At 37.0% G+C, this 14,111-nt stretch overlaps 1 protein-coding gene across 2 annotated transcripts in view; it reads left to right on the top strand.

Moving 5' to 3' along the window:
* Positions 1-14,111, top strand: part of CERS6 (ceramide synthase 6) — a 340,615-nt gene that overhangs the window by 267,541 nt on the left and 58,963 nt on the right. For both annotated transcript variants that reach the window (XM_039469926.2, XM_039469927.2), the window contains exons 7-8: positions 10,581-10,709; positions 13,426-13,532. In XM_039469926.2, coding sequence (XP_039325860.2) covers positions 10,581-10,709; positions 13,426-13,532 — 236 coding nt within the window. The remainder of the gene's footprint in view (positions 1-10,580; positions 10,710-13,425; positions 13,533-14,111) is intronic.

Genomic DNA, 14,111 nt, shown 5'->3' with positions numbered 1-14,111 from the left:
TAAGTCTGTGGCCTCAGGAATCCCACTTACTTCTCAGGAGGTCTTGCTGGCCCTTGGGAGGTTGGGTCATTCACTTTCTTCTGGGAAGTTTCTCTCAAGTCAATTCTAGGGGCCTCAGGAAAACACCACTTTGGCTGCTTATACCTCTATCACTCTCCCTGAGGTCATGAACTCCTTCAGTTTCCATCCCCATAAATCTAAACGAACCCATTCATCTGTCCTTCCCTTAGGCCTCCTGAGAAGAGGCACCCCTTCCACTGAAGGCTCACTGTTGCACCTTTGTTTTTGACCCCATCTTTTCCTGTCTTCCAGGAATAGACCTTGACCTTATTCTGTTTGTTAGTCTCTTACTTACATGTGTTTTCCAAAGTGTCCCCTCTTTCCTGCCTCCTTCCTCAAAGTCGTTTTCCTCCCAGGTCCGTTTCTGAGAAGCAACCTGCTATGGTAATTAGATACCTAAGCCCCGGAGTCACACAGAACTGGATTCAGAACTGGCTTAGCCCGTCCTCACTGTGTGACTAGGGAAAAATATGTGGCATCCCTGTGCCTCCGTTTTTATATAAAATAGAGTTTCAAAGTCATACTTGGTTTATGGAGTTGTGGTTAAGAGGAAATGTCAGTATCAGACAGAAGAGCCTTTGGCACTTGGGAATTAGGCAAATCAGAGGGTGGGTAGACATTCACCAGATCATCAAGGTGAGCTGGGGCCAGGAACCGAAAAAGGAGAAAACACAAGTATCCCAGCCAGGAAACAACAACAACAACAACAACAGCAACAAACCTGCATGGCCAGAAGTCTGCACAGAGACCAGAAGCAGCTTCCAGGAAATTCTGCAGCTAGAATTCTGTGTTTGGGAGGGGTCGGGTGGGAGCTCAGGTAGCTGAAGAAAGAGGAGTTAGAATGAGGAGGATAAGGCTGAGGATGATGAGAAGAGTTCCCCAAACCCTTCCTGACAATTTACAGTGCCATCCCAACCTGGTTGACCTGAAAGAGACTTTTTCCATCTTCTATGTAAAGTACAAAATTGAGTCCCAGTTTACCCATTGTGAATTTGGGCCTAAAGGCCTTTGTAGTAAATGGACAATGGCTTTTGAGTTCTGGGATGTTTCTGATTTTAGTTGAACACAATCTGCCCCCTACTGATCATTCTGGATGTTTTCAGCCCAGATGGGTTTATTTGATATCATAAAGGTTTATCATTGTCTTTGTTCCAGGGATTATTGCAACAACAACAACAACAAAAAAATGGAGAGTTAATTCTGCTAACCCTTGCATCACTTAAGATTGTTAGGTTGAGTATGTTTTAAATGTCTCAGAAGCGACCTTTCCCCATTAAAAGCTGTGCAAACTTGTGTGACTGAGCAAACAGTAATTTAAACAGAGCCCAGAAGGTGTGTATAGAACTTCAACTCTAGGCACTTGTGATTTAGCAAGGCTCTTAGTGATAGAGAGCTCCTGAGGACCTAAAGTTCAGTAAATAAAAAAGACGTGTGTAATTCAGAAAACTATCTACATCATTTGAAAGCAGAGTGCATTTGGAGAGTATACTTTTGTTGGGGAGAGGAAGGAAGGCGTGAAGGAGAACTTGGGGTGTTGCAAATCAAGCTCCATGCTCTGGCCAGGCCCATCGAAAGCTAATCAAGGGCACTATCTTACTGTTTTCTATTGTGCAAATAAAATTTTATTGTATCCTTTTCCATGGTGATAAAAATCAATTAAAAATTAAATATTAACTAAATAATTCACAGTAGACAAGATTATGAGTTCTGGATCTTGAAATAAGGCCATAAATGTTGCACAGGAGAAAGGTTGGGTAAACACTACTTATACAATGGTTATTTCATTTATTTATGTTTCTAGAAGCCAAAAAGTAATGGCACATCTAGCAGTAGAGAAAATAATGCTGTATCCAAACAAGCTTGTGAAGTCTCCTTGCTTTTCAGATTGTTTTGAAGTTGTGGTTATACTTGATCATGAGAATTTTGATGGCAGTACCTGCCAGAATTCTTTCTTTATAGTTTTTCTGAATTTTGAGAGTAATATTTAATGGGCTATATCAGGACAGCTATGAAAATTAAATCTCTTACACATTTTTTGGTCTGACAAAAATGTGGTGAAGTTGGCCATGAGCCTATGCAATTGCCACATCTTAGATAATATGACTCTTTCAATATGACACTTTCCCTTAATATGTCTTTTGATGTGACTCTAAGACAGGTCATAATGCTTTTCTGTAAAGGGCCAGGTAATAAATATTTTAAGTTTGCGGGACATGTAATTTCTGTTTCAACTTCTCAACACTGCCATTCTAGCAAGAAAACTGCCATAGAGAATAAGTAAACAAATAAGTATGGCTGTGTTTCAATAAAACTTTATTTACAAACCCAAATGTGGCCGTCGGGCCCTTTGCCTATCTTTACTATAAAGTAGAACAACCTGATGTGCATATTTGATGAGCAGTGGGGATGTCAGATTTGAGAATGGCTAGTAGAGATATTTAAATCGTATCAGTATATATTTTTAAAACATTTTGATAGTAACCATAGTAAATTTAACATTTTTAAACCAATTAATTTCTTGGCACTTGGTGTTTTTAAAATGAAGTCTGTGTGTTAATCTCCCTCAAGGACCTAAATATGTATACATTTAGTCCAAAGGGAGAAAAATCTATAATCTATTGGAAAAAAAAAGTTTTGAAATAGATTCAACTGTAGATCTGGTGTGAATGAGACTTTATTCACAGACTGAATTTTGGAAAAGGGAGTAATTGATTCATTCCTGTCAGACTCCTCCACTTTATAATTGAACACATATTTTCCAAGTAAGTCACAGTTCTTTCTTTCTTTCCAGATTTTCCTGTAAATATTTACCTTAGGGTGCATAGGCTATACATAAGGAAAAAAGTGAGTTCCAGTTAGAGTTTTGAAGAGTGTTATGTGAAATATCTTTCTTTAAATGGTACATCTAATCAACTATCTTATTTATAGTGAGCTGAAATTCAAGGCCAGTTGAAACAGAACAACCAAATAAATTGTGGCAGATTAGTTACATACATTATATATACTCAACATCATGAGCTGGTAAGAGAAGGTTATGATTCTCCTCAAATTGCCTAATGGCGAGAGACCCAGAATCAAATGATTTCTATAAATCATTCCAAATATACTTTTACTATTTAACCATAGTCTCAAGACGCTACAGTTTTTAGTCTTTTATTTCTTTGTTTTGTTTTTTAACTGAATCATTAAAGCTTTAGAAGTTGTGCTGCTATTTATTCTAGAAACCACCGTAAGACAGTACAAAGCAGCAAATTATTCTGATGTCAATTTCTGGTACTGTATTTCACTTTTTGCTTTAAGGACTTATTTTGTTATTTGTGTGCACACATTAGTTTTAATATTAAGATTTGTTAGTATACTATTTGGGGGCTTTGGTTTTCTTTAAGAGGTTTTACACATATATTCATGCTGATCATCAGGACTTTACCCATCTCCAAAGGTTGAGAAGCTATTGTATCCCTCAGTGGAAAAGCTGCTTGTGATTATTCTTGGTGTATGTAAATTCTATCTGAAATCCTCACCATCTCTGTCTGTTTATTCATTCTGGAATGGAGATGGAGACTGAGTAGCTACTCTCTTTTGCATGTTGCCAAGTTACGTGCTTAAAGTCCACTTCTGCTCCCAGCATTCTGAGTTTTATGCCAAGGCAGAAAAATCTCAAGAGAAAAAGGAAAACTGTTTGTTATTAATCCCTAAAAAGAAAAGCATGTTACTCTGTAAAAAGTCATATAAATTTCCCTTGAAGGTTCAAATAAGAGAACTGGTTTTTTTTTCCAGTGATGGGTTTCTATTATTACTGCAATTGCCATAAAATGAAACCAGATTTAAGCTATGCTGCTGTTCTCCTGTTTCCTAGAGAGTCTGAAAACCAGTTCAGTGAGTAAGCTAGTACTATTATCTGACTTATATTCATATGAGTTAGATTACAGGTTTATTTTTATTAAATTAAATTCAGGAAAGCTAATATGTGTCATTTGCATTGGTAGGAGAAGAGCTTTTTTCCTTACACTTTAGAAGTATTTCATATTCCTCATATCTGTGCACATCTAATCAGCCTTTGCTTAAAATCTTGATCTTCTTAATTCCTTTTACAAAGAGTTTCATTAATGTTTTTTCTTAATCAGTTGCAAAAATTATTCCCAAAAGAGACTGCATAAAATTAACATATTATCCAGCCAATGAGAATTCAGGGAACAGTCCCGTCCTTGTTTATGGTGTGTGTATGTATTATTTTTTAATGAGAAATGGATAAATTTTGTTTTTGCAAAAGCATGTACATCAAGATGAATTTGTGGTGCCTCCTGAAAATAACATTATTTCAGAGATTCTCTGTGGCTTGATCATTGTGAAGGGAGTTCCATTATATAGATGTTCAGATCTATGTCTCAGTGAGAGGTAGATCCCTCTGGATGTTTGGTGCTAACATTTTATTGTCCATAAAATTCCCCTGGAGAAACGAATTAAAGATGTTGATTTTAATTCTAACAGTTGGGGGTGAAGTCCAGGTAGCTGGAATTTTACCTGTACCCAGGAATTTCTGATATGAAAGCTACATAGAACAGACTAAGAAACTTTTCTAGGTTCCCTAAATGCTATTTGAAAATGTTATAAGGGAAAAACAGCATAATCTTACCAGCTCTTGATACTAAAATGGATGGCTCTTCCTTGAATTTTTTCATTTCAGACTTCTTCTAATTAAGTTTGAGCTAAGACCATGTTTGATTTCCCGCCCACCTTGTCTCTGATAATTAACATAGGCAAAGCCACTGAAGTAAAGGTCGACATTAGGGTAGCTGTCAAGCAGGGAGCATAGAAGGAGCCCTTGATGATGGCTGTGAATATGTCCAGAAACAATATGGCAGAATAGCAGGAGGTTGAGGACACCAGACAAGCATGTGTCCAGGCCAGTCTGTTTTGAATAAAGGCTTTGGGATCAATCTTCACTCTGAAGACCAGGGAGAGATCACAGTCTCTCTCCTTAATTGCGGTTATGGAAAATGCAGGAAAACATTTCAACCTAAAATGCTAATGTTCTTTCAGCCATGACTGTGTCTGTGCACACTAATCACTTTCAGCAGTCGCAAATATGAGGATGGAAGTTTTCCACCCAGCACTGATAAAATCCAAATTGACAATCTGTTTAAAAATGATTATTTGGACCAGATTCAGTGCCTATTCAAAGAAATGTGTTGGGTGAGGAGGATGAGAGTAACACATAAAATATGATTGCATGGCCTTTAAAGATATTTTATTATGTATAATGCATTCCAAAGCAGAAATGTAAAAGATGACAAAATCCATTATTCATTGTTTTTTCATATTCATACAGATAGGACCATAATGAAAATTGGTCTTCTGCCATGCATAACTGTGAGTCCTTCAGTAATAAAACAAATATTTTCTAGGACCAGGTGATTTGTATGCAAAAAACATTTTTACAAAGCAAATTTTATCTAAAAAATAAGGCTCTTGTTTTTAAAGGAGCCATGCTGTATTGCCAAGGCCATTGTTCATATCAGATACATCTCAGGAAACTTAATTTTAAATTATACTAATCCTCAATAAGTGTTTTAATTTATATTTATTCATGTTAAAAATTAAATAGAGGAAAAACCCTTGTTCTCTTTCAGTGAACCAAGAACAATCATTCAGAGCTGAACAATAGAAAACCTGGAAAGTATTGTTCTTTTTAGGTATTCAGCTGGTTAAACTTTGAAATCTGAGTATTAAACATAGCAAATATAAACTCATTGAATTTCCGAATTAAGCAGTGAGTATTTTCATTTGATTATGTTTAGGAAACAGTTTAAAATATTAGTTAATAGGTAACTATTTTAATGGATCCATTGTTTTGAAGCAGTTATGATCTGGTAGAACACTATACTCCACACGGTGGAATCTAATAAGTAATAGCTTGGAGAGAACAGATTTTATCTTGCAGTGGAAAACATTATCAGTGCAATTTTTGTTGTATGTCTAAGGCATTTTGGTATTGTCTAACTTTAATGATTCAAGAAAACCATAGGTACTAATTGCAAAGACATCAGAATTCCAGAAGTAGATAAAACTGATAAGTTGCACCTGAACATAATCACTTATTAAACTCAAAGTATGTTTAATAAGTGAGCTGTTAGATTTAAGTGTGAATCTAGAGGAAGGAATATAGTGGTAGGTTCCTAGGCCAGAGTTCTCAGTGCTTAGTTCTGCCATGGGCAGTTAGAATTAACTGATGGAAGACACATGATTCTTCTGACAGCGGTATCTATCATCAGTGTGTCGTGCTGTTTAGAGAGTAGGTTAATTGAAAATAAGAGAAATTGTTGCACTTTATTTCTTAAATTATCTGACCTCATTTAGGAAACTAATATACCATTTATCCTAGTAATAAATCAATATGCATGGTTGTCTATAAATGTGAGGCACTTTCCAGGGGAGAAAATAACCTCTGGACATGTTCACTAAACTGTAGACAGGATCATTGAAGCAATTAAAGTTGTTGACATTGACTTTTCACACCCCAACCTGTAGTGACACCAACAGCTACTCAGCTGCTGAATAAAGAGGGTGCATGCATGGGCTCTCCCACACTCTCCCTGCCACATATACACAAATATGAAATTAGTAGATTAAAGACTTCAATTATTATTTAATCACCGTAGCTGTGAAGCCTAGAATTATAGAATTGACGACATAAAAATAACCTGATCCATTCTCTTAATTGTATAGATAGCTGGATGCCTGTAATCCCAGCACTTTGGGAGCCTGAGGCAGGTGGTCCCTTGAAGTCAGGCATTCGAGACCAGCCTGGTCAACCTGGTGAAACCTCATCTCCACTAAAAATACAAAAATTAGCTGGGCGTGGTGGCGCACACCTGTAATCCCAGTTACTAGGGTGGCTGAGGCATGAGAATTGCTTGAATTCAGGAGGCGAAGCTTGCAGTGAACTGAGATCATGCCACTGTACTCCAGCGTGGGCAACAGAGTGAGATTCTGTCTCAAAAAAAATGACAAAATTAATATGAGTTGGATTACAAATTGGCTGTTATGAAATAGGTGCTCCATAGTTGTTTGTTGAGCATAATTGTTCAAGACATCTACATGCTTCAGGAGTCTGGTTCTGTCAAAGTCCTGGTTTTAACTTTCTTGCACTTCTGTTTAAAATAGAAATTGCCTTAACCACAGACAAAGCAAACAAAAAATAATCATGTAATTGAACTGAATTGGAGAATAGAAATTAGAGACAGAGACCTCTCTGCATTGTAGGAAAGGTGGACAGGTAAGTGGGAGTCCAGGATAGGTAAGTGGGGATGCAGGAGAAAGTGGCTCTGTCTCCCTGTGGATCAGGAACCACGGCAGAAGCCATGAGAGCTAAAGGGTTACAGAGGAAAAGTACGAGGCGGCTCAGAGAAAGAGACACGTCTAGGGCCTCTTCCTTCCCCTTGGGTAGAAGATCAAGTCACATTTGCAAGGAACTGAGAAGTCTACCTGATCTAGTTGCTGTTGCCATTGTAAACCAGAATAAAGCCCAAGTAGCTTGGCTGAGCATCCACCAACCTTAGCACTGTCGCCCACACTGATTCTCAGAACAAGCAAGAATAGTCCCAAAGGAATGTTGTAGGAAGGAATTTATGAAGACATCTGTAAGAATAAAAACCTAGCCCTGTTTCATTTTCATGACTAGGATTCATATTAGAGAGTACTTATAAGTACCTACTCCAGTGTGAGAGGTAAAATGAAGTCCTTACAACCCCAGAAATAATTTTATTCTTGACACTTAATCTCCCAATTTATATCTGAGTACAAATGTTATATAGAACAGTTACATATCAGGGACTAAATAGTAGAGTGATTACTTTCTGTTCAATATAGTTAAAATCTCTCGTTTTAAAATAGTGGTAATAGATTAAAAAGAAGCTACTAATTATTTTTTTTGGCGACGGAGTCTCGCCCTGTCACCTAGGCTGGAATGCAGTGGCGCAGTCTCGGCTCATGGCCATCTCCGCCTCCCGGGTTTCAGTGATTCTCCTGCCTCAGCCTCCTGAACAGCTGGGACTACAGGCATGCACCACCACACTGAGCTAATTTTTTTAATTTTTAGTAGAGATAGGATTTCACCGCATTGGCCAGGCTGGTCTTGAACTCCTGACCTCATGATTCACCCACCTTAGCCTCCCAAAGTGATAATTTTTAAAATCTATAATGCTGCTCTGGCTTCTACACGTCTCTCTCTCTCTTACCTGACTCCAGCCACTCACACCTTCTCGCTATTCCTTGAACACATCAAGTTGGAAAGAGCATGATGGATAACGCCTTTGCCTTGGTTGTTTTCTCTGGCTTGAATATTTTCTCCCCATCTATCTTTAAGACTAGCTTCCTTGTCACTTTTAAGTCACCTTCTTAGAGAGGCCTGCCCTGGCCTGGCCTCTCTGTGTACTATGATAATCTATGTCCCCCAGCAACCAGGACTCCTCACCCTTCTTATCATGATTGTTTCTTTTTCTCCTATAGCACATTTTTACCTTCTACTCTAAGTGATCATTTACTTAGATTTTTTTCGTCTGTTCTCCCCTACTAGAATATACGAGTTCCGCAAGGGCAAAAATGTTTGTTTAGTTTGCTTACTTATCCTCAAAGCTTAGAACTGTCTGGAGCATAGTAAATGCTCAATCACTATTTTTAATGAATAAATGACCATATGAATATTGACTTTTTGAGATAAAAATGTAGGTTTACTTCCCCAGATTTAACCTACATGTTATGCCTTTTCATAATCAGGATCTGTTCATGTGTCAGTTTTTAGATATGCTCCTTGTTTTCATGCTCTGTCTCCCCTAGAGAGAGTGATTCAAATAAATCTAGGGGAGAATAAATCTAGAAGAATGGTCTATGAGGAATAGTCCTCTTCCTCCAGAGGCTTCAAATAGAGCAACATTAGGGTCAGTCTTGGCATTTAAGTCCCAAGGAAATTCAGGCTTACGTTGAGAGAGATACACAGATAAAAGTACGAGTAAAAGAGAGACTATATTTCTAAGCCACAGAAATCCCGTATCACAACAAACCATGTCCAGATGGTCAGGAGATAATATTAGAAAAAAAAAGTCTTTTCACTGAGGCCAAGATGAGGGTCCCTTGAAGCTGACCAAAATAAGGATGGTCAATTTACTATTATTTCTGCAAAATATATTATTTTCTAATGTCTGTGGACAGATAATTCCTAATTCAGGGCTTCAGTCCCTGCTAGTATGCAGTATACCTAAGTAACAAACATGCGTATGTACCCCCCCAAATCTAAAATAAAACAATTCTAAAAAATTCGGGGCTTCTTTGTGTAGGTCCTATCAGAAAAGCAAACATAGTAGGAGTCTTATTTTAGTATCCCAACAGGTGTATTCTGGGAGAAGGATGCTAACACTAAGATGCACATTTCAAGAAATCTGAGATAAAACAGTCACCCCTGTCTTCATCCGTTTGGGCTGCTGTGGCAAAATACTGTAGATTGGGAGTCCTATCAACAACAAAAATGGACTTTTTGGAGTTCCAGAGACTGGGAAGTCCAAGATCAAAGCTCTGGCAGATTTGGTATCTAATGAGGGCCCATTTCGTGGTTCATAGATGGTGCCTTCTAGCTGTCTTCTTATGGTGGAAGAGGCAAAGCGGCTCTCTGGGGTCTCTTTTATAAGGGCACTAATCCTATTCATAAGGGTTCTGGCCTCATGACCTAATTACCTCCCAAATGTCCTGCCTCCTAGTGTTATTACCTTGGGCATTAAGATTTTAACATAAATTTGGTGGGCACACAAATATTTAGAGCACAGCACCACCTTAAACCTTGCTATGTGGCTTATTAGCCCTTCTGTAGGCAGTGGACTGCCCAGTCTGAGAGCCATATGATGGATACCCTTTTCTTCTGACCTTAACCTGCTGTCCCTTCATAGATGCCACACTCTGGTCAAAGACACAACTGATACCTTCCAAAGCTTCAGCCATTAGTAGTCAGAGAAGTGGTCCTGTTTAACCTGCACAGTTGCCCCAAAGATTGTCCTAAAGTTCAAATCCAAGTAGTGCCCTTTTTTGTTTGAAATCCTGTAGTGATTTCTCCCATAGCTTCAAATTCTTTGGCTTGGTACAAGATACTCTTTATGATATGGTCTCTGTCCTGGTTCTGATCGCATTCGTCACTGATGTCCTCCTATCTCCTGGGGCCCTAAAGAAGTACTTTGCCCCTTTTGCCATGATGACACAGCTAGAAGTCACCACCTATTAACCAGGTAATGGGCCCTCACCAGATACCAAATCTGGCAGAGCCTTGATCTTGGACTTCCCAGCTTCTACTGATCTCCTGTGTGTCTCTTCCAACACATAATGGACTTCCAGAGGATACGAGTTATACCTTATTCATACCTTATTCATCCTCAGTGCTAGGCTTGTGGAGGTTCTCAGTACTGGTTCAGTGGAGAATGGCTAAATGGAAATGTGATGTTGCTATACTCTAATATGGCTGTGTTTTTTCTTTCCTCAAGGACTTCGGCATTATGTTCCTGCACCACCTTGTATCTATTTTCTTGATTACCTTTTCATATGTCAACAACATGGCCCGAGTAGGAACCCTGGTCCTCTGTCTTCATGATTCGGCGGATGCTCTTCTGGAGGTAAAAGTTTTCTTTCATCTTTAAAAACACAAAATCCAAAATTTAGGAAGTCCCCAATCTCACTAGCTCTTCAATGTTATGCTAGATGGTGCTTGCGTACAATAGTAAATAACTGCATTGAAACTGCAGAGTGTTTTTTTGTAGATTAAACTGATGAAGATGAGATTTTAAATTAGTATGTAAACTTTTATACAAAAAATTAACATTGTTAATAGAATGATGAAAACCCTTACTGTTCTACACTTTAAAAAATGAGTAATTTTACAAAGGAAAATCATTATTTGATTAGGTTTTGTGTGTTGTAACTTTTACCCTAATTTATTGGAAAATTTTGTAAAACTCAGTTTAGTTACTAATAGGAGCTGTACATTCCAGTAAAATTAAGTAGGGGTCGTCATTTTTATTGCAAATACACATTGTCTTTATGTTTTTACAGGGAAAAGGGAATATGAATTGCAAATTTTATGTAGAAACTATGTTTATATATGTATAAAGAATATCTGTGGAACTATTGGTTATACTTGAATTAACTTTCTAAATTACGATTATTTAGAATTCTTAAAGTGGTAAAATAAAAAATGTTCTGGCATATTTCAAAAGATAAAATCTCAAGGAAAATTGTGATGTGTTATTTACTTTTAACTATGGCTCCTGTGAAGAGTCATACTCAATAATGTTATATAATTAAAGTCTTTGCATTTTATATTAAGAAGTTAATATAACTTGGTCAAAATTACCTTACAAGAGTACAAAGCCCATATAGAAATGGTTTTCACAATCTGATCTGAATTCTGATTTTTTTTTCTTTTGTCCCACCATTTTGCTTTAAGTCGTTTGTTTTGCTACCTTTGAAGCATTTACTGTTCTGTGAATATAGACTAGACATGTCCTCAAGTAATGATCTGTTATTGCAATATAAGCAGAATTCTATGCTATGAAATTTGAACCTACTGTAAAGGCAATTAAGGTTTGAGGCATGTACATGTTTTTAACATCACTTTGTTAAAAACTCTGGTCCTTTAATGTTATGAAACAGAAAAATAGACCTAATGGGCTAGGTAAGTCAAATGATAATTTGTTGCTATGATTTTTAAATGTTTCAAGCTAACCTCAATTCAACATATTTTTTAAATAGGAGAAATATAATTAGTAAAAGGGCAATCCCCTGGAAATGAGTTACCATTTGGTTAAATCTTAAGTGTGTTTGGATAGAGAAATTCATGCACAGCCTAAGGCTTGAAATCAATCCTGTACAATTAGCCAGCCTTGTTGCCTGTGGAAACGGCTGGCATGATGCGTTTTAGTGCCATGATTGAGAAAATTTCTAATCAAGTTCCACTTGTATCCAGAAAAAATTCAGAAATCCCAGTCATGTGACTTAAAAACAAAGGTTCTTCGTCACCTAGATTCTCTTTAACATTATAAAATAAATAACACTTAGAATATTCAATTAATGAGATAGGTTACCTGTCAGCCCCTCAACATGTTACGTTATAGCCTAGACGTTTCTGAAAAGTTTGTGTTTAAAGCTTATTTATTGAATACTGATGAAAAAATATAAAAAGAGAAATACCATGATTTACCTAGCCAGAAGAAGGTACCTTTTAACATAACTTATGGTGCTACACCTTAAATGTTCATGAGATGAAAAGCTTATGATCCTAACTTCCACCCAGTTAGTAGATATTTCCCCTTAGGAATACATTCCTCTCATAGCTTTGTGCTTTCCTTAAAGCTTTTAAATTATAGCTTCTGTGGATAATGTCAACAATCTTTTCAAATCTGACTCAGTTAAGTTTCTAAAAAGTAGAAAATAACGTTATAAGTTGAGAAGACATCATCAATTTATAACCCTGTGTGTAGGTGCTGTGAATTCTATGCAAAAATGTAAAAAGAGGTGATTAAGCAAAATTATGTTTTCAGTCTTACCTGTTTTTAGAATCATCTGTAAAAAAGTGGATGGTAGAGAAAGGGATATGATTTATTCCCTAGACTAATGTATAATATAAGATGTCATCACTTAAGTCACTGTCATAAATTATTAGACTACTTTTCACAAATGCTTTGAACATTAGTGACCCTACATGTAAAAATGACCCATTCATGTAACTTTGAAAATTCTACCTAAATGGATTAGTTGAAATAACATAATCTTAATGCTGTTTTCCTTTCTAAGTTCATGAGAAAAAGCCAGAAAAGCATATCCCCACAGTACTTCTTGTGCCTGTTTAATGAAAACCTACAATTTCAAGAGGCAAGGAAGACAAACACAGAAAAGCTCCATATATTCTGTATAAAGTTTGTGGCCTCAGTATTTGAGGTTCATAAAAAGGTTTAAGGGATTATCCAGCACTTCTCTTTGAACTGTTATGCCAGATGTCAGTTTTGGTGTCTCTGGCTTGCTCATAGCATCTATGATGCAATAATTTCTTATTTTTCCCTCTGTTTTTCTGAAATCAACCATACAATTGAATTTTTCAGGTTGCTGAATATTTTATTAAATCTGTAACAGTCAGGAATTCTACTTATAGCTAATGCTGCCTTTCACTCAACTTGTGGGTAATTTATAAATACTGATGTATGATGCATGAAATTTCATTCACAGGCAATTTTATGCATTTGGTAAGGTATATCTTATAGGAGACTCATGCATATTAAAAGAAACTTTTATTATCAGTTTAACTACATTAATATGTCACATTCCTTTCTTTCATAGGCTGCCAAAATGGCAAATTATGCCAAGTTTCAGAAAATGTGCGATCTCCTGTTTCTTATGTTTGCCATGGTTTTTATCACCACACGACTGGGTATATTTCCTCTCTGGTGAGTAGGCCAATCTTCCTGATAGAACCGCCCTTTCCAAATAAGCTTTATGAACCATTTTCCTTTTGAATTTTACCATAAGTACTTAGAAGTTTAAATATATTGGGGAGGGGGTTACCTCAAGAAACAGCTGATTTCTTCTTCCGGAAGAGGGTTGTACTCTTTACTAATGTTTTCTACAGGATAGTTAGAAAATGATGTGGCTTGCAGGGGTTCTGAGGCCAGAGAAAGCCAACTGTCATAGAAGGCACTAGTCTAGAATATGACTCAAGAATCTCAACCATAAAGGTTGGAATTAAGAAAGAAACCATGGTCTTATAAACAAGTAGGTGAAGGAATTTTCTGTACCAGTGCTTCACAAAGGGTTGTCCCTGGACCACCAGCAGCAACATCACCTGAGAACCTGTTGGAAATGCACATTATTGGCCCCACCCAAGACTCTCTGAGTGAGAAAGTCTGGAGATGAGTCCTGGCAATGTGTTAATAAGCTTTCCTGATGATTCTGTTGCATGTTAAAGTTTGAAAACCATTGTCCTAAATAAGTCTTCTGATTAGCTGTATATCATTCTAAACAAACAG

This window comes from Saimiri boliviensis, chromosome 5, assembly GCF_048565385.1.
Source record: "Saimiri boliviensis isolate mSaiBol1 chromosome 5, mSaiBol1.pri, whole genome shotgun sequence".
NCBI lineage: Eukaryota > Metazoa > Chordata > Mammalia > Primates > Cebidae > Saimiri > Saimiri boliviensis.
Note: the sequence above shows the minus strand (reverse complement) of the source record. Positions and strands in the feature narration are given on the sequence as shown.